General features: G+C 41.5%; 1 protein-coding gene across 6 annotated transcripts in view; it reads left to right on the top strand.

The window, feature by feature from the left end:
- The window catches only part of cacna1ba (calcium channel, voltage-dependent, N type, alpha 1B subunit, a), a 158,870-nt gene that overhangs the window by 45,605 nt on the left and 94,401 nt on the right, over window positions 1-18,864 (top strand). For all 6 annotated transcript variants that reach the window (XM_072664581.1, XM_072664583.1, XM_072664580.1 and 3 more), the window contains exons 4-6: window positions 7,803-7,894; window positions 8,206-8,358; window positions 9,673-9,860. In XM_072664581.1, the coding sequence (XP_072520682.1) occupies window positions 7,803-7,894; window positions 8,206-8,358; window positions 9,673-9,860 (433 nt within the window). The remainder of the gene's footprint in view (window positions 1-7,802; window positions 7,895-8,205; window positions 8,359-9,672; window positions 9,861-18,864) is intronic.

Genomic DNA, 18,864 nt, shown 5'->3' with positions numbered 1-18,864 from the left:
CTCTCTCTCTCTCTCCCTCTCTCTCTCCCTCTCTCCACATGCTTGGATCAGTAGCCTGTCTCTCTCTGCTGCCTACATCAGTAAGGCCGTCCGTTTGGAGGCTTCTGATGGATGTCTTTGATGTGAGCAGCCTACTGTTGTGCCAGTGTGTATGTGTGTGTGTGTGTTCGTGTTCAGACTGTGTGCTCAGGCAGCAGGGAAACAGCATCGCAGGCTTATATGGGCCTGCCTAATAACCTGCCACTCAAGTCCTCTGCCTCTTGACTGGCAGAGTACAGCATGGCAGTGGTAAAGACAGCTGAGCTCTGGGTTTTGGGACTTTGTGTGTAAGTGATGTAATCTAAAGTGGAATATATTGATTGGGTTTTGGAGCAGTGCCTCTACCCAGGGAAAGACTGGAGAGGGCAACATCTGTTGGGATGCTGTAGGTAAGTGTGTCAGGTAACCCGGTTATGTCGCAGCTCAGAGGTTCAGGACTCGTCTGTCAGCTTTCTAGTGTGTGTACCTGCATAGCTCATTCTGTGCTTTTAGATATATTGGGACTGGATCCAGCACAACAAAGCACAGCAGGAACACACTGTTCTCATGAACAGAGCTCTTAATCACCATGTCATTTGTCCTGGGAGCTCCCCCAACTGCCTGTAGTTTAAAAAAAATACAGTATACACACCGCTCAATATCAGCGGGTCTCCCTCACTCTCAGTGCATTTAAAAATGTATGTTAGGAGGTCGATAATAAGCATGCAGAGGTCGATAATAGTGTGAGGACAGCAGGGTACAAAAGGAGCCAATCAGAGACTTTTCACTGTGGCCAATTGGAGCATAAATATTATAAAGGTCGTCGCCCAAATGCCCTCTATTCTTTTTGTACTGACACTCATATCAATCAGTAAAGCACTGCTAAAGAGACTGCTGCCTGCCAATTGTAGTGAAGTGAAGAGAAAAGCCCAGGCTGCAGGTACCTAGCCCCCAGGTTCCAGAAAAGCATGCATTTCAGATCAATGATGGAGAGGGAGAGCACGAAAGACGGCGGCACAACAAGTGATTTATGAGTTTCCAGTCTGCTGTGACAGGCCCTTCCTGCATTTGCCATTCTTAGATCCTGTTCACACCCAATCAACTCAAGTGACTAGTATCTCGATTGTACCCTCATAAAATTGTAGTCGCAAACTTGGTAGTCAATTGTTTCTCCGGTTAGTCCAACTGAAATCCGATTGCTGTGTGGGTCAGAATATGCAAATTAATTCAGTTGTCTTGATTAGATTTAGGTCTTCTTGAGGAGGTCAGTTTAGTGTGGATCAGGGTCTGTCTTTTTGCTCGTGAAACCAAGAACATGGCAGCTCTCCATGGTCCTGGAATGGTCCAACACAACACATTAATACATCACCACCACTGCAGTGCTGAGATTGACCCACCACCCAAGTAATACCTGCTCTGTGGTGGTCAGTCCTGTGGGATCCTGACCATTGAAGAGGAGGTTGAAAGGAGGCTAAAAAAGTATGCAGAGAAACAGAGATCTACAAAGTTCTCCTGTATGGTAATTGGAGCTAATGTAATGGACAGTGAGTGTAGAAAGTGTAGAAACTAGGAGGTGGTTTTAATAAAGTGGCCGGTCAGTATATATATAGTATATAATTATAGATTAGGCTGTGTTTTTCTTTGACAAATCCATATCTTCATACTCGCTCTGCCAGATACTCCATTAAAAAAGTAATGAGCTCAATTAATATGCAAACTCACTGAAGCACTCTCTTTGATTTCCACAAAAGCTCTTTTTTTAAAGCAATGCTAATGGCTCTTTTGGTCTAATATGTCCTGTCTAAAAGAGTGCAGATCAACACAGACTAAGCAAAACCCCTCTTCATAGCTTCTTGATGTTTTTAGCATTGATGCTCTCTCCCCACTGGGAAGGAATGGAGCTGGCTTATCGTGCACTGTGTTTGTTGCAGCTCCATTAGGTAACTAATCTCCCTTTGCATGCCTGTGGTAGGGGGGTCTAGATGAGCTTTTGCGATGGTTTGTCCAGATGTTGCTCGCTGGGGGTGCTGCTCAGCATCCCCCGCAGGCCAGCTGTTTGGGAACCATTATAGGAGAAGTGCTCCTGGAGAAGACTGCTTAGATTATCCACTTAAGAGGGAAAACCTGATTTTGAGGGGGTAATTGATAGATGGAGAAAGAAATCTGCAGTGAACCTTCCTGTCTGCCTGGAGCACTTCACTGTGTGTTTGCTTCTTGGATCAAGGTGAGTTTTCCCCAGATCTCATCAGGTTCCACCTTGAGCAAAGCTCAAGCTTCATATCATATGCATTGATCTCCAACCACAGACCTAGTTGATTGGCCAGGAGATGAAGATCGACTACTCTCTTAAAAGGAAAGGTGCTACCGATGGTTCTTTGAGTGGTGCCATAGAATAGCCACTTTTGCTTCCATAAAGAACTATGTTTGTAACAGAGATGAGTGTGAGTGTGAAGAATCTTTTAAAGGTCTGAAAAAACTCACTTCTGTAAAAGTTCTTTACCAATTTGAAGGTTCTTCACACTTGCACTCATCTCCATTACAAACAAAAGTGGTTCTTCTCTGGCATCCCTAGAAGAACCATTCGTAGCACTTTTATTTTTGAGAGTTTAAGAGATTATGGTGAGTAAAATTGTGCAAAATGTGTGAATAGAGGCCTCTTTTCCCACCACAGTGTTCTCACTGGTTTCTGTTCTCAGGGTAATGCACAACACAGTGCTAAATGAAACCTAGAGGGAGTGCAACACTAGTGACACTGTAGAAGACTCAGACTCTACCAGAAGAGACATGCTGGCAAGCTTGAGGTCACATTCTGTAATTTAGGCTGTTGGATCAAGTGGATAATGGAAACTGGAATGGAAGTGTTGGCTGTGATCTCAATCCTGAGGAAAAGGAAAGGAAGGAAGGAGCAGTGTTCAGTTTGTGCTCTGTAACTGATAAGATCCTTTCTATAACGATACAGAAACAGCGGCTACTTTGTAGGTATAATAAGTACCTAAATTTAGACAAAAATATTGGGACACCTGCTCATTCATTGTTTCATTGAATTTATCCTGATTTTGTTGGAGTAACTTTCTCTACTGACCAGGAATAAAGGCTTTCTACTAGGTTTCGGAGCATTTCTATGAGGATTTGATTGCATTCAGCTACAAGAGCGCTAGTAGTAAAGGTCAGGTTGTTGGATGATCACCAACCCAAGTCATCCCCAGAGTACCAGATGGAACACCACCATCATTCCAGACAACACAGTTCCTCTGCTCTACAGCTCAATGCTTGGGGGGCTTTGTACCCCTCTACACACCTGGCATTAGACATGGTACCAGTAGGTTCATTATCTGCTCCATTGAGTCCTACTCTATTGGCAGTACTTCTCCAAAGGACTAGACCAATGGGTGCAACCTTAAGTGGCTGAATGCTTTCACCTACTTGAAGCATTTGAAGCATTAACCTGCTTCGTAAGGGGGCCATATTGATTTCCCAGTGAGATCTGTATGTGTTGAAATAAGTAGAAAAATGAACCAAAACAGAAAAAGCAGAAAATGAGCCTCTCAGACCTGTTCCTCACTGAGAAACATCCAGATAAACTGCAGATAGCAGCAACCTTGCCATCAGTGTCTGTTGCACTGTCAGATTTGTTGTATGTTTGTTATGTTTGCAGTCTTCAATGTGGAAGACTGGTATCAAACATGAAATCTGAGATGAGTTTCTTGGATAAATGAGTTTTGGAGTTTTGGAGTTAAGTTCTATTTAACGAAATGAGAAGCTGTAGCAAACTCCAGGCTGACAAAAATGAATATTTACAGTGTGTTTATACACATAACGCAAACATCCAGCAGGTTGTGGGTTGAAGCAGACGTAAATATCTCTCTCACGGGAAGAAGCTTGTGGAAGCAGGGCGGAATAAATATACTGCAGGGGAACTGCAGAGAACGACACACCCCAAAGCAGTACAATTTTACATTACTGTAGCTGCATCCCAACTCACACATGTCTTTATTGTACTCTACTGAGGCAACTACACCAATGAAAGCTATTCTAATGGTGACTAGGTTTAAGACACTGTGCAGTGTGGTAGTGTGTTGTTTGGGACACAGCCCCACTAAAGTAACACATCAGACAGAAGACATCGGATTTTGCGGACTGTGCTATAACACAACCATCTAGTGACATCACACCCTGTATTTTTGTTATGTTTGTTTAGATGCCTTTAGTTCATATTGTGTTCATACTTCAAACGAACCGCACCAGAATCTATTTCTAAATTTAAGTCCTCATGTGGTCTCTGTCCACTTGTTTGAAAGCCAGCTTTCTAAGGTACTCTAATGGGCCACACTAACTGAGCAATTGCACCAGGGTTTGTTTTAATCAAACCAAAGCTGACAAGTATAAACCCACTCTTAGAGTTTATTTTTCCAGGTATGTAAATTCCTAAAAAACAGGAGAAATGGTTAAAATGTCCTGATAAATATCGGTGAGATCTGGGAGAAGTTGAGCCATTGAGATTGCATATTTTAGGCACTAGGTACTGAAGTCTGTAATGCTGCACTGCTGCACTATAATTCTCATTATATCAATATTAGTTGTTGATGAGCATGTCACTGTACACATCCCTCATACATACAGCATGTGTAACTGTGTTTAGCAACTTTTTCAACAAACATTTTCTTGCTAGTCTGCAAAAATATAAATCCTCATTTAGCAACTTTTCATATTTTTTCCGGATGACCCATTCAGGAAGCTGATACACAGGTCAACCAGGTGGTTGATTTGCCCAGTTAGGGTAATTCTAGGTATTAACTAACAAGTATTAAAGAACAGGCATTGTAATTTTTTCTGTTTTTAGAGACACATTTTATTGTAACACATCTGCCATTCAGCAAAAATAGAATTGTTAGTTGTTTTTTTTGCGTTACCTTACACATAGCTTGAACTAAATGTTTAAAGAGCCTTATCACCCAAATACACTTCAATTTTTTCTAATCTTTCAGATGATATGCTTTTGCAACATTTTTCAATGACCTTTTCAAAGGTCTACCATGCAGTTACAATGCCCGTTAAAGAGTTACGCTTGCACTTGTTCCAAAGACAAGTGGGAACCCTGAAACTTAAAATACCCACATTAAAAATATATATTAATCATATTTATATGTAATAATATAATATATTAGTTAATATATTCTATTTATATTGTGATTTAGTATGTGTGCAAAAGGCCACACTGGTGCAATAGATCTGATGACTAGAATGGTGATATATGACCATGTTGTAATAAGTAATGACATTATTTATATTTCTGAATGTGTTGAAACTATGGATTGTTATGAAAAGTAGTTTTTTATATCAGTTTGGATATTAATTCATAATAACCCCCCGTCCTCCTGCTGGTTTAACAATGTAGTCTCAATTAGCTATCTACTACACAGCAAAGCTTGGTACCTTTAGGGGGTCTCCTGGGTGGAGCAGCCATCTATAGCCATTGGCCCTAGGGAGGGCCATCCCACCCACTTCACCACTGAAGCCTCTGGGATGGACTCCCGGCCACGGATGGCTATGACATCACCGGGAAATGAACTGGCAGTCTCCTGATGATGCCACAGCTATCCGTGGCTGGGAGTCCATCCCAGAGGGAAGAGGGGGGTAGGATAGCCCCCTCTTCCCTACATTTTAAGTCCACTATATAGAACACTGTTATAGAATATGGGACTCAGGTGAAACTGTCTCCACCAAATCTCCACCGTTTCAGTGAAATTCCTCATCATCTGCATGGATTTGATTTGTTTAAGTGAGAGCGTACAGACGAGGGCCGTGCGCTATTAGCTGTGGCACAGCTGTGTGTTTGGAGTTGGGTTATATGGTATGCGAGAAGAGATCCCTTTGATCCAGAACCGTCTAGTTTACTAATACAGCAACAGAAACTGTTTCTGGAGGGTGTAAATACAGAGCTCCTCCTTTTAACCCTGCATCTCTACCTCAGTCTGCTAAGACAGCCTGTCTCTCTCTCTTTTTCTCTCTCGCGCTCACATTCGCTCTCGCTGTCATCTCTCTCCAGTTCTTACTCCCTTTCTTTCTGTCTCAGTGCAACTGACTGTCCTTCTCTCGCTTTCTGTTCCCCAGTTTGGTTCCTCTTTTCATTTTTACCCTCCGTCTATCTCTACTTTACAGTCAAAGTCCCTTTTTCTCTCTCTCTGAATTTCTCTCTCTCTCGCTGCCATTTTCCCTCCCTCTCTTTTATCTCTTTTTTTCATTATTAATTTATTTATTCCTTTTTCCTTTTAATCCTGAGTTTCTGCATAAATTAGACATTACAATCCCCCTCCCCTCCCGCTCTCTCACCTTCCCAATCTTATTTTAATCAATCTTCTCTTCAATCCTCTTTCTTCCTCTTTCTTCCTCTTTCTCTCTCTCTCTCTTTCTCTCTCTCTCTTTCTCTCTCTTTCTCTCTCTCTTTTCTCTCTCTTCCTCTTTCCTCCTTTATATATTTTCCTCGCCCCCTCTCTCTCTTTCTTTCTCTCTCTCTCTCTCTCTCTCTCTCTCTCTCTCTTTCCTCCTTTATATCTTTTCCTTTCCCCCCTCTCTCTTTCTCTCTCTCTCTTTCACTCTCTCTCTCTCTCTTTCTCTTTTTTCTCTCTCCTTCCTCCTTTATATACCCCCCCCTCTCTCTCTCTCTCTCTCTCTCTCTCTCTCTCTCTCTCTCTCTCTTTCTTTTTTCTCGTTCATTAGCCTCTGTCCCCTACTGGTTGTCCACTCGTTTCCTCTTTTTGTCTCTTTCCATCACGTTTTGCTAAAAAATCAAGCATCTGTCCCCCAGCCACGATCCGTCTGCCAAGCACTCTGCCAATCTGTTAGCTCTAACTGCATTTTGAGCGGAGGTTTGGGCAGTGTTTCGCCGGCCTGTGGCGTCCGTGCCAAATTTTCTCTCATGCTGGACTCAGACTGGACTGGGGCTGGCCTGAGATGAGAGGGAATGAAAGGGAATAGGTGATGGGGCTGGAGCGCTGGGGATAAATATATTAATGCTCACTGCCCTCCCTACTTTTCATCCTCCTAGACAGAAAGATCCATGCTCGCCGGGCCGTGCGTGTGTCTGTATGTGTGTGTGTGTGAGAGAGAGAGTGAGAGAGACTGGGCAAAGCCTGCTTGAGGAGAGCAGGAGAGCAGTGATAAGATGGCAGTACCCAAGGGGACAGAGAGAGCCTTTTTGTCTGCTCAGCACTGAGGAGTGTGTGCCATTGCTGAGGAGTACCATGTGTGACAAAAAGACATAAACTAGCATGCCTTTCAGTAGGGCTTTTGTTGGAGTAGCTGTCTCTCCTGTCCAGGGTAGGCTTTCTACTAGATTTTGGAGCATTGCTGTGAGGAGTTGATTGCATTAAGCATCAAGAGTGTCAGTGAGGTCAGGATGTTGAATGATCACCACCCCACCTCATTTCTAACTCCCCAAGCTCAACGCTGGGGGGCTGTATACCCCTCTAGCCCACGCATGGCATGAGGCATGAGGTATGGTGCCAAAGGGTTCATGGTTATCTGTTCCAGAGAGTCCTATTCCATTGGCAATACTTGTCTTCAGGAACTAGACATCTGTGTCAGCAATGAGTGCAATTTAAAGTGTCCACACACAGCATTGGGACACGCTGATTAGTGCTGATTTCACAATCAAGGTTTCACTTTGTACAGATTACGTTGTTCGTATCCTGCGTCCTAACTCGCATTTCAGCTGCTCGCTAATGAGGGTGTGGTTTGTGAGGACTGTCTCCAACACTGTGTGTTTTCTGGGTTTGTCTCTACAGGATTTTGACCACTGTGGGCGCTGATTTCGACTTGAGGACGCTCAGGGCAGTGCGGGTCCTGCGGCCTCTAAAGCTGGTGTCTGGAATTCCCAGTAAGTCACTGGAAACTGTCTTTTTGAGGATGAAGTTAGAGATTGCTTTGATGTAGCTTGTCTAGACATTGTAATAAAGCCACCATGTAGTGAAGATAAGTGAAGTTTTTATTAGTTTTTAAAGATTTTGGTAGCGTTGAGTGTTACAGTACAGTAAGCCACTCGTGTCACCTGGCTCTGGTGAGTTATTCGATGCTTTCTCATTAAAAAAACAATAGAAGAAATTTCATGAGCAGGTAAAAATCCATGCTGTAGAAATCATAGGGTACATTTCTATGTTGTAAGCTTACCAAAGCTCTCTTTGATACCAGGTCTTCAGGTGGTCCTAAAGTCCATCATGAAAGCCATGGTGCCTCTGCTGCAGATCGGCCTGCTGCTCTTCTTTGCCATCCTCATGTTTGCCATCATTGGCCTGGACTTCTACATGGGCAAGTTCCACCGCACCTGCTTCAGGATCGACACAGGTACCCAGTATTTTAATGATGTGTTTTAGTTTGTGAGCATGTGAGCTTCGCTGTTGTGACTGCTGTTAAACACTGTATGGATAAAGTATTGGGACACCTGCTCATTCATGTTTCCTCTGAAATCAGAGGTAGTAAGAAAGAGTAATCCTGCTTTTGCTGGAGCAATTATCTTTACTGTCCAGGAAAGGCTATTAATCAGATTCTGGAGCATTGCTGTTAGGATTTGATTGCATTCAGTGGCCAGCATTAGTGAGGTCAGGAAGTTGGATCACCACCACCCCACCTCAACATTCTAACGCATCCCAAAAGTACACAGTTCTGCTTCTCCACAGTTTAGTGTTGGGGAGCTTCTTACCCCTATGGCTTAAACCTGGCATTAGTCATGGTACAAAACCCCCAACACTAAACTGTGGAGAAGCAGAACTGGGGAGCTAGGGAGTTGAGGATGATAAGGTGGGGTGGTGGGGTGATCATCCAATATCCTGACCTCAATAATGCTCTTGTCTTGAGTGCAATCAAATCCTTACAGCAATGCTCCAAAATCTAAAAGAAAGCCTTCTTCAGTAGAGACAGATACTCCAACAAAAGCAGGAAAAACTCTTTTTTTTCAATACTCTTGATTTCGGAAGAAACAATAAGTGAGTAGGTGTCCAAATACTTTTGTTCATTTAGTGGACATTACTACAAGGTAGACGCTACAGTTTACAAGCAATAATTTGGATCAATAATTATTATAAATTATTATATAAAATAATATAATGGAATTAATTGGAAGTTGTCTGTTCAAAGACTCGATCAGCACTTTCCATCACACAAGACTTTTTGCAACGTTTAACATTTTAATGCTACACAGTCATTCTTCCTTATATCAACCCATAGTAATTACAGACATATCAAATAATATTCATTTTTTACATTTTTATAACTTATGATTGATCTTCTAATTTAGTTTGTTTTGTCTACACTTCTGTCAGGTTTGGAATCACTATACAAATATTAGAAATATATTAGAAATAAGCATTTTCAGCCATATAGAAGCAGGCAAGTGTAGAAAATGCATAAAATGTAGATGATTGACAGAGGACAAAGAAAACTATAGCTTTGCAAAATTCATCATAATAAAATTCACATCTGGAATCCATCATATTTCAGCAGTGGAAAGCAAATACTGAAGCAAATACCATAACAACACAACTTTATTTTCCCATTCAGAATTTCTAAAATGTTGAAAATATATTTTATACATTATCTACCTTCAATGATTATATTTATTTGAAAGCTCCTTGACTGATCATGTTCTCCTTTCTCTTTTAGGTGAGCAGGCAGCCGAGTTCCCATGTGGACTGGAGTCTCCGGCGCGGACCTGTGAGAACGGCACACGTTGTGAGGAGTACTGGATAGGCCCCAACTTTGGCATCACCAACTTCGACAACATTCTCTTTGCCGTGCTCACTGTCTTCCAGTGCATCACCATGGAGGGCTGGGTGGAGATCCTCTACAATGTGAGTCACGGCTCGACTATTTGTTTTCTTTTTTTTGTGCAATTGTAGTAAATACAGTAAATACAATAAATACTTCAGTTTTACTGCACTGAATGACAGTTCAGTTAAATGATACCATCATAAAAAGTCAAATCACATCATATCTTCATAGTTTAGATGGTTTTATTAGCAGGCCCATACATTTCCCTTGTTAAGAAGTTCTCAATGGCTGATGTCACTGCATTAGCGCATTGCTAATGCTATTACCACAGAAATATCACCATTTCCCTTTTCCCTTGGTAGTGCAAGGTAGTCCTGTACTGGATCACTGCCTTCGTATTAGCTTTCTCTGTAACACTGCTGAATCACTGTTTACCTACTGGGAGTTCAACAGCATTATCAGCCCTGCTTCTGTTCCGCATGTTCTTGGTGGTAGTGGTCTTGCCGGAGGAACAAGTGTGTGGTGATTTTTGGTGACTTTTGGTTTTTGAAATACTGCAAACAGTAGTTTTTTCCTCATTGCTTTGAAATTTCTCATGACCTGCCATACTGCACCTACCTTGCCTTGGGCAGAAAACAGAAGTTCATGGTTTCTATCCTTAATGACCGAATAGCGTTCTCTTCTTTGTGGGCCCTGATCCAAAGCTAAGTGGACTATGAACATGATGTGCGCAGATTTTTGTTCGCAGTTGCTGCCACGAGTCAGTGTTCTGTGCCAAAGTGGCCAATAAAACAAATGTACCCAAGAGCAGACTCGCATGAGGCTCTAGAGCTGGTATCTTAGAAGGCTCTATCTTCTTCTTGGCAGGGAGGCATGCTGGGGAGCAGCATATGCCAATCTGCTGCATCCTGCTGCTGGGTTATGATAAGCCTCTTTTTTTTGCTCAGAGCTATCAAGCACGGCTCCTAGCACCCTGCTGCAGTGTGAGGTGCTCGTGATCTTAAAAAACTATTTGTGTAAGTAAAGATCACTCACATCACTCTGAAGGACTTTGCAGAATCGCTTTAATTCAGCCGCATTGGAAGGCTGTCGAACTGCCAGTTTAAAGTACTGTCATAGCTTCTCAATGCCATTCAAGTCTACTCCAAAGCCTTTAGTGTGTTTCCTTTGAGCCATTCAATGGTGGACTTGCTCTTGTGCTTTTGGGCGTTTTCACATTAGTGCTTTTGTCCAGACCCAAGTTTGCTTGCTCCGTGAGTTTGGTCAGCTGCTTTAGGGAAGCTGTCCACAGCACCGACCTCTGGTCCGCCTGAAATCTGTGGTCTGGGATTCGCTTCTAGTGTACTCTGATGTAGCTATCTGCTCCCAGTGCTGCATGTGGTTCCAAAAACCTCTCCTACGAGAACAGCTCCTTGTTTGCAGGTTTTCCTGCAAATGCTGTGACTCCAGAGAGTGATGCTCTTTGCTGCTTGAGGGTTTGTATCCAAGAAGAATAAAGGAACATGATAAACAGCTAAATCTGGGTCTTACCAGTTTACAAAAATGCTTGCTGAAAGACGATATTCGAAATTGCTCAATTGATCCACGGATTGTATGAATTAATGAGTGATAAGGAGCCCCTCCTCCAAATGAGCCCATAGTTGGGCTTGGTATCACATATTCGGGACAAGTGTGAAAACGCCCTTAGGTTGTTGTATTGCTGTAAAACCCATTTGCACCTGGGTTTTAGATCATGAACTGATGGACATTCTTCATTACAATTCTCTAATAGGAAGCAGAATTAATCGTTCCATAAATTATGACAAGATGCCTAGACACTGAAGGAGAAAGGCAAACCTATGCCATCACACTACCTCCACCATGTTTGACAGTAGATACATAATGTTCTTATTGTAGAATGCTGTGTTAGCTTTACGTCAGATATAAAGGGACCCATATCCTCCAAAAAGTTTCACTAATCAGAAGGTGGTCATCAAGGTGTTGTTTTTTTTGGCAAATGGGAAACAAGTTTACCCTGGGTTAGCAGTGGTTTTTGCCTTACAATCTTCCAATGCTGTTTTTTCCACCTTCTATTGGTGGAATCATGAACACCAATTTTATCGGAGGTGAGCAAGGAATGCACATCCTTGAGTGAGTGGACATTTTAGCACACAGCTTGTGTAGCCTACTGGCCTAATGCCAGATGTGGACTAGAGGGAAATAAAGGCCCCAAATCAAATCCTCACAACATTGCTTTAAAATGTAGTAGAAAGCCTAGAGACAGTTACTCCAACAAAATACCCTTGATTTAGGAAGAAACAACAAACGAGAAGGTGTCCCAATACTATTGTCCATACAGTGATTCTGTCTATACACTGACTTTGAGCATTCAAGGTCTCCACCTTGCCAAAGCACCATGATGTAACCTGGGGATATTGTGCTTGTGTTGACATCAGTCCAGAAGATTTACTCACTGAGATCGTGGCTGGCCTTATGGCCGGTGCCACGGCAGCCGACGCTTGTAGAAGCGACCCGTTTTTAGATCCGCGACTCCAGAGTGTTCGGGTTTGGCCGTCTCACACCACCATGAATAATCTCTGTTTCTGCCGCCTTAATTACGCAGCGCTGCTCCTTCCTCCCATCTGTGCCAAAAATATCATGATTAATCACATTGTCATCGGAGGCTATTACTGCAAAATTTAGCCCCGCTCTGCAGGAGAGCCATCTATGACTGCTGTGTAATCCATCATGCTGCTTGTGTGTCTGGAGGTCTGATGGTCAGGTAATCGGGCACAGGGTCCTTTCGGGAGGTGTCAGGGGGTCTAATGCACGATGGGTTTGATGGAGACGTGGGGAAAGAGAGTGGGCCCACATGTCTCATTTCCTGTCATTAAAGCCCTCTCGTTCTTCTCGTCCTTCCCTCTGTCCGTCATTCCCAGGCAACAGCTGCTGATAGGTTATGAGCTGGAATAAAATGAGCTGGATATGGAGATGTGTGCGGCCTGCCAGGAAGCCTTATCTGTTATCATTTACACGGCTCCCATATGGTAACGTGATGCCCCATCTGATGTTTAGTGATTAAACGGTCTGCCCTGTTGTATCCAGTGTCTGACTGTAGCGTCATGTCAGAGGATGGTAGTTGGAAAACTGAATACGGGTAGAAATTCACTCACACTTCAAAATAAAGAGGCCAAATTGGGTTCTTTGAAGAATCGTAGAAGAACTGCTCTTGAAAGAACTCTGCAATGGAGGCTTCCTTTTGTAATTAGTAATTCGTTTGAAGAATATGTCTGAACTGAACTACCATGACTACCAAAACATTATGACCACTTACAGAAGTGGCCTGTTATGAGATCTGGGCCATATTCTGCATTAAGCAAAATGCTGGTTGGAAAAATGAGCAGATGCCAAACAGTTATGGAAAAATTATCAGGTGGACATCCCACAAGGCTTCTCCCTTTGTGGACATAATATTCCCGAATGGCAGTGGCCTCCTTAAGCAGGATAATGTGTCTTGCTATGCTGCACACATTGTTCAGGAGTGGTTTGAGGAACATGATGAAGAGTTCAGGGTGTTACCCTGTCCTTTAAATTCCAGATGTGGGCTAAAAAAGGATCTGCTGCCAATGACTTGGTGCCAGATTCCATAGGGTACTTTCAGAGGTCTTGTGGAGTCCATGCCTGTGTGGGTTAGAAGTGTTTTAGGAGGACCAATAGCATATTTGTTAGATGGTCTTAATAATTCATCTCATTGGTGTAAATCTTCACTGATCACTTTGGCAGTGATTTTTTTTTCTTATAGGTGTAGAGGAACCTAATCAATCAGAGATGTTTTCTGGGTGCTTGGATGAATTAAGACATACACATTTTCCTACAAAATGAATAATTTTGATCAAAAGTAATGGAGGCCAGTTTTAACCAAGCATTCGCTGATATCACTAATCAGATTACATGTAGCTGTAAATGTCAAGAAATTAAGAAAAAACACCTATATGATAATACTGACCTTTGCTAGTACCCTTTAGGAATTCTGATTTCTAGCACTAAGCTAACACTAATACATATAATTTGTTTGGTCATTCTATATATAAAGCTTTTTAAAAGATATTTTTTATATATAATTAATCATTTTTATCTGAAGCTTGTGAAATACACTATTTGGACAATATTTTTGGGATACCTGCTCATTCATTGTTTCTTTCTTAATCAAGGCTTAATCAAGGCTTTTGTTGGAGTGATTGTCTCTACTGTCCAGGGCTTTCAACTAGATTTCGAAGCACTACTGTAAAGACTTAGAGAATGTTAGTGAGGCCAGGATGTTGGATGATCACCACCCCACCTCATCCCCAACTCCAGAACTCTACAAAAAGTATTGCTGAATGTATTCATTGCCATCATACAGTGTGGTACAGGTTTTACAGACACTCCTTCAGAAAGGAAAGCCGACTTTGACCTGCTGTTCCACTCTAACAACTGACTGAAACCTGGTTAGGCTACCAGTTGTATTCACTGTCAGTGACATATCAAGGACTTACAGAAGGTCCAGAATGGTTTTCTTTTTTTTTCTGGAAATTGGTCCCCACCCACTGGACATCAAAACTATGTTATTTGGAAAACACATGAAAATCCAATCAGGCTATTTGCTCCAATTGTATTTAGACAGATTCAGTCAAGTGAGCTCTCCCATTGGTTAGGCCCTTAGGAGCTGAACTGAACGCCTAACCAATTGAAAAGGCAGCTTTCCTTACTGAAGGAGTGACTGGAAAAAAACACTGGGTGTTTTACTGTTACATAACTCAGACGTTAACTTTAGTAATTAAAAATGCAGCAAATATGATATTAGTACTGAATAAGGGGCCAAAGAAGTGTGCATGAATGACATACATGGTATTTTTTTAATCTGGAGTTCAGAATGCCCTCAGGACTCCCACTGGGGATTAGGCTTGGTGCAGGGTTAAAAAACAGCCCTATGTGTCCCACTGTTGTGCACTGGTCAGGCAAATCTGGCCTGCTGTTTTAGTCTGTGTAGATCACACAGATTGAAATGTTTGTTCAATCTCTGCTAGACATCTGCTCCTCCTGGTTGTGTGCATGGTCTGAATGATAGGGAGGAGGTGCCAGCTATTGTTATGGTGTTTCCTTGAGGGCTACTGGAATATGAGTCCATTCCATGTAACTAATGGAAGAGGCCTGAGAGAGTCCCTGGATGCTGTGAATTTTCCGTATAATATAAAACCCAGTGTGTATTTGCTTTTATATATAAAGTACAAGATATATTACCCAGGCTGCCATGTGAAGTTGCTGCACTTTGAAAAATAAACATTCCTAACTTGTTCTTGGCTGGGCTGGATAGTTCTACGAAAATATTCCCTTGACATAGAACCTCTATGTTCTTCATATTGTTGCATAAAATATGGTTGTTGAAAAGACCCTCCATTGAGGTTCATCTAGAGGTGAACCTCAATCTTTTTGATTTGACATTGTTTAGGCCCTGTTAATCCAGCCAACAAATCCACAGAAAGCATCACATGTTGGCTCTGGGTTTCAAAGTTGCAGTAATAAGCCCAGCAGTGGCCTCTGCTGCACTCCTTTAATCTCTCCACACATTTGCTGTTGACACATGATGCATATTTTTTTAGAGCTAACCTTTATAGTTGCATACGTAACCCAAAATAGCCCAGTGCATTTCCTCCTGGGGAGAGTGTGGGTGGTCCACTTTCATAAAGGGCAGTTGATGCCAGCTTCTCTCCAGGTGCCCCTCCTGTCATGATCACCACACTCTCAATCCATCTGTAAGAGTTAGTAGTGGGGCTTAGCAGTAGAGTAGAAGTGGAAGTGGGAATTCTGGAATAGGAAAACACAATATTTCTGTGCTAGACAGGAGGAAATGAACCACTAGCACACAATCAGCAGGTTTACTGAGCTTTCTAAATGCCTGGATTTCTCTAGTGTCCCATTCTCACTAGACTCTCACTTTATTACACAACAGCCAGACAGTCAATGGGAAGGTTACTGACAATGAAAGGAATTAGCTGGAGTGTCAGCAGTTTGCTTGACGTGATGTGAATAATACTATTCACTTTCATTCATTTTACACATATATACACACACACACACACACACACACACACATGCAGACCAACTTGTTTTTGAAGACTAGTTTATTTTCAATCAGGACTGGGCTTCCTAAAAGTATCTTAGCACATAGAAGATTCTTAAAAGGTTATTTTTTGTGTCTTAAAAAAATCAAATATGTTTTTAAATAAAACTAAATAAATAAAATTAAAACTTAAGAAATATTATTACAAAAAACAATGCAAAGTGCAAATAAAATATACATTTAAAATAAAAATACACTGATACCAGTACAAAAACAATTCAAGTGAAATACGCCAATAATAAGTATGTAATTTTCGGATGTATTTAAAAAAATATTGTATTAATTAACTTTAATAAAAATAGTTTTTAATTTTAAATTTAATAAAGCTCATCAAATAAATAAATAATTTATATATAAATGCAGAAATAAATGTATTAAGACAGATTGTGAGTGTAGTAAACACAACCATCACCTCATCAAATAAAAACATACAGAAATAAAAGTATAAAAAAGAAAAGAATAATTAAACAAAAACAGAAAAATGCTTAAAAAAAGTAAATATCAATCATAAATAAACTGATATCAGTCAGAAAGTGCATGCCACTTTGTCACCTCATCAAATAAATAAATAAATAAATGCATAAATAAAATTTTTATATGCTAAAAAAAGAAAGAAAACAGCATTAAATAAAACAAACACATGGATATCAATGCAAAAGCAAAATAAATGAAGTCAGAAATATGTGTATAATTGTATCATATGTAGATAATTAAATAATTGATTAATTCGATTATTTGTTGAAGCGTTTACTTTTAATATTAATTTATATATATTTTTATTTGTAACCGATTTCATTCTCTACGTAACCGTACCCTCAGCATCTCTTAATTACCACATGAACTTTCAGACATTAAAGTATATCTTTTATTTGCCTTCATCATTAATATCTCATTTGAAGTCAGAGAACTCATCAATAATAAATACCATATGTTCCATCACATTTTCAGAAGTGTTCAGAACTGCACGCAACCTGTAAATCTGGTTAGGTAATAGCAAGCTAGGTCTACTGGCTAACCTGATAGCCTGGTTAAGAGAAGGATCTGGGGAGCCTGTTAGTGGTCTTCTATTATCTCATCTACACAGCCAGACCTTAGGCAGGGACATAACGTGCCCAGCACAGCCCTCCACTACTTTACTGTCAGCTGTTTGACCTCAGGAGAGAGAGTGTGAGTGAGAGAGAGAGAGAGAGAGAGAGAGAGAGAGAGAGAGAGAGAAACAGGATGCTGTGAACAATAGAATCAGCTTCAGGAAATGGCTCCTGCTGCCAACCCACAGCCAAGTCAAGGGTGCTGTAATTCTGCAATTATGCTGGTTCTCATACGGTCCTGTAGAGAGATTGTGAGCGTATGTGCTGCCTCCTCTCCCTCCCTCTCTTCCTAATTAATTCCCCTTGGTGTGTTGTCTTAGCTGAAAAACAGAAATATCTGTTTGACATCAGCAGGCTCTCTGCGGAGAATGATGTGCTGAACCTGAATTCTTCATTCTCTCTTTTCTAATGGAGCTGAGCTGGAATGGAGCTGGAGCTCGCTTATAAGGGTTACTGAAGAAGTCTAATGACTAATGCCTTAATATGCAGGTCACAAATTGCTTGTCTCGGGACTTGTAGAAATCCTAATTACTGATTGTGATTTAATGCATCATTGTTTTATATCATGGTTAACTTGCATCTAAATATGGTAACTTGTGCCAAACCAAGCAGCGTACTGTATTTGTCTAGATGTTTGTGGACAGCTGGACATATAGATAAAGGTAAAGGTAAAGGTGCACGTATTTGTCACTGTACAGTGTACACTGGCAATAGAAAGGACTCTCTGGAGCAGATAAACATGAACCTGTTGGCACCATGCCTAATCTAGCGCTAGTTTCAGTCAGTCAGTCACTGTTTCAGCTGCAGTCAAGCAGCTAGCCATGCAGTCTGCCTTTACACGCATTACTGAAAGAATGGGTAAGTCTAAAGAGCTCTAAAGACTTTCTGTATTTAATCGAATGCCCCCATTGCAACAAGCCAGATGGTAAAATTTCTTCCCTCCAGAATATTCCACCATCAACCATGAGTAGAAACATTTATGGAACCACAGCAACTCCAAGTAAAGTTACAGAGCGGGTTCACAGAGTGCATAAAAAGCCTCCAATGCTCTGCTGACTCAATAACTGCAGAGCTCCAAACCTGCTGTTAGAGCTGCAAAGGGGGACCAGCTCCATATCAATGTGTGTGGATTTAGAATAGGATGTTATAAAAGCTCCTGTAGGTGTGATGTGTAGGTGCCCCAATGCCTTTGCCCATATAGTGTATATACTGTCTCATCACTGTCACAAAAACCCAAAATGTCCCATTGCCACAGGTCTTTGGAGCATTTTTATTGGTCCATTCATCATATATTTTTGGAGATACAAGGTTTTCGTGAGGCAGAAACCACATATTACTTGACAGGATACCGTTCCTACTCTTGAATATATACTGTGTCCGTTTCTACAGGGAGCAAGAGGGAAAGTGTGACATCAGCTTATCTCTGTAAATGTGCTTTTTAGCATTTCCATGGAGCCAGCATTGTGTGTAGCAGTGTTCATATGGAGCAGCTGAGTCTCTAAGCTGATATGAGGGCCACAGTGGTGTACTGTGACCCATCCTGCTGGCATGCTGCATTGTTGGACTGATTGCTGTATCGATCAATCGCTCATTAACCGTTTAAAAATTGACCCACAGGGAACAGGGATGGATTGAGTTTAGATTCATGTAAAGGGGCCAAGGCTTGACTGGCGTGTTATTTAGACTATTGAGAGACTGGCCAGTAGCTGGAGTAAATAAAGAACGTCATACATTTCTTATTAGAGAGCTGCATGACAAGAAAATTCTGTCCTCACCTCAGCAGTCCCTGTTGTCTCTAATGCCATCCCCACCACATTTCCAGCGTGCCTCACATCCCATTACTCGCAGATTACCGAT

The sequence above is a fragment of the Salminus brasiliensis genome, chromosome 20 (genome assembly GCF_030463535.1).
Source record: "Salminus brasiliensis chromosome 20, fSalBra1.hap2, whole genome shotgun sequence".
NCBI lineage: Eukaryota > Metazoa > Chordata > Actinopteri > Characiformes > Bryconidae > Salminus > Salminus brasiliensis.
Note: the sequence above shows the minus strand (reverse complement) of the source record. Positions and strands in the feature narration are given on the sequence as shown.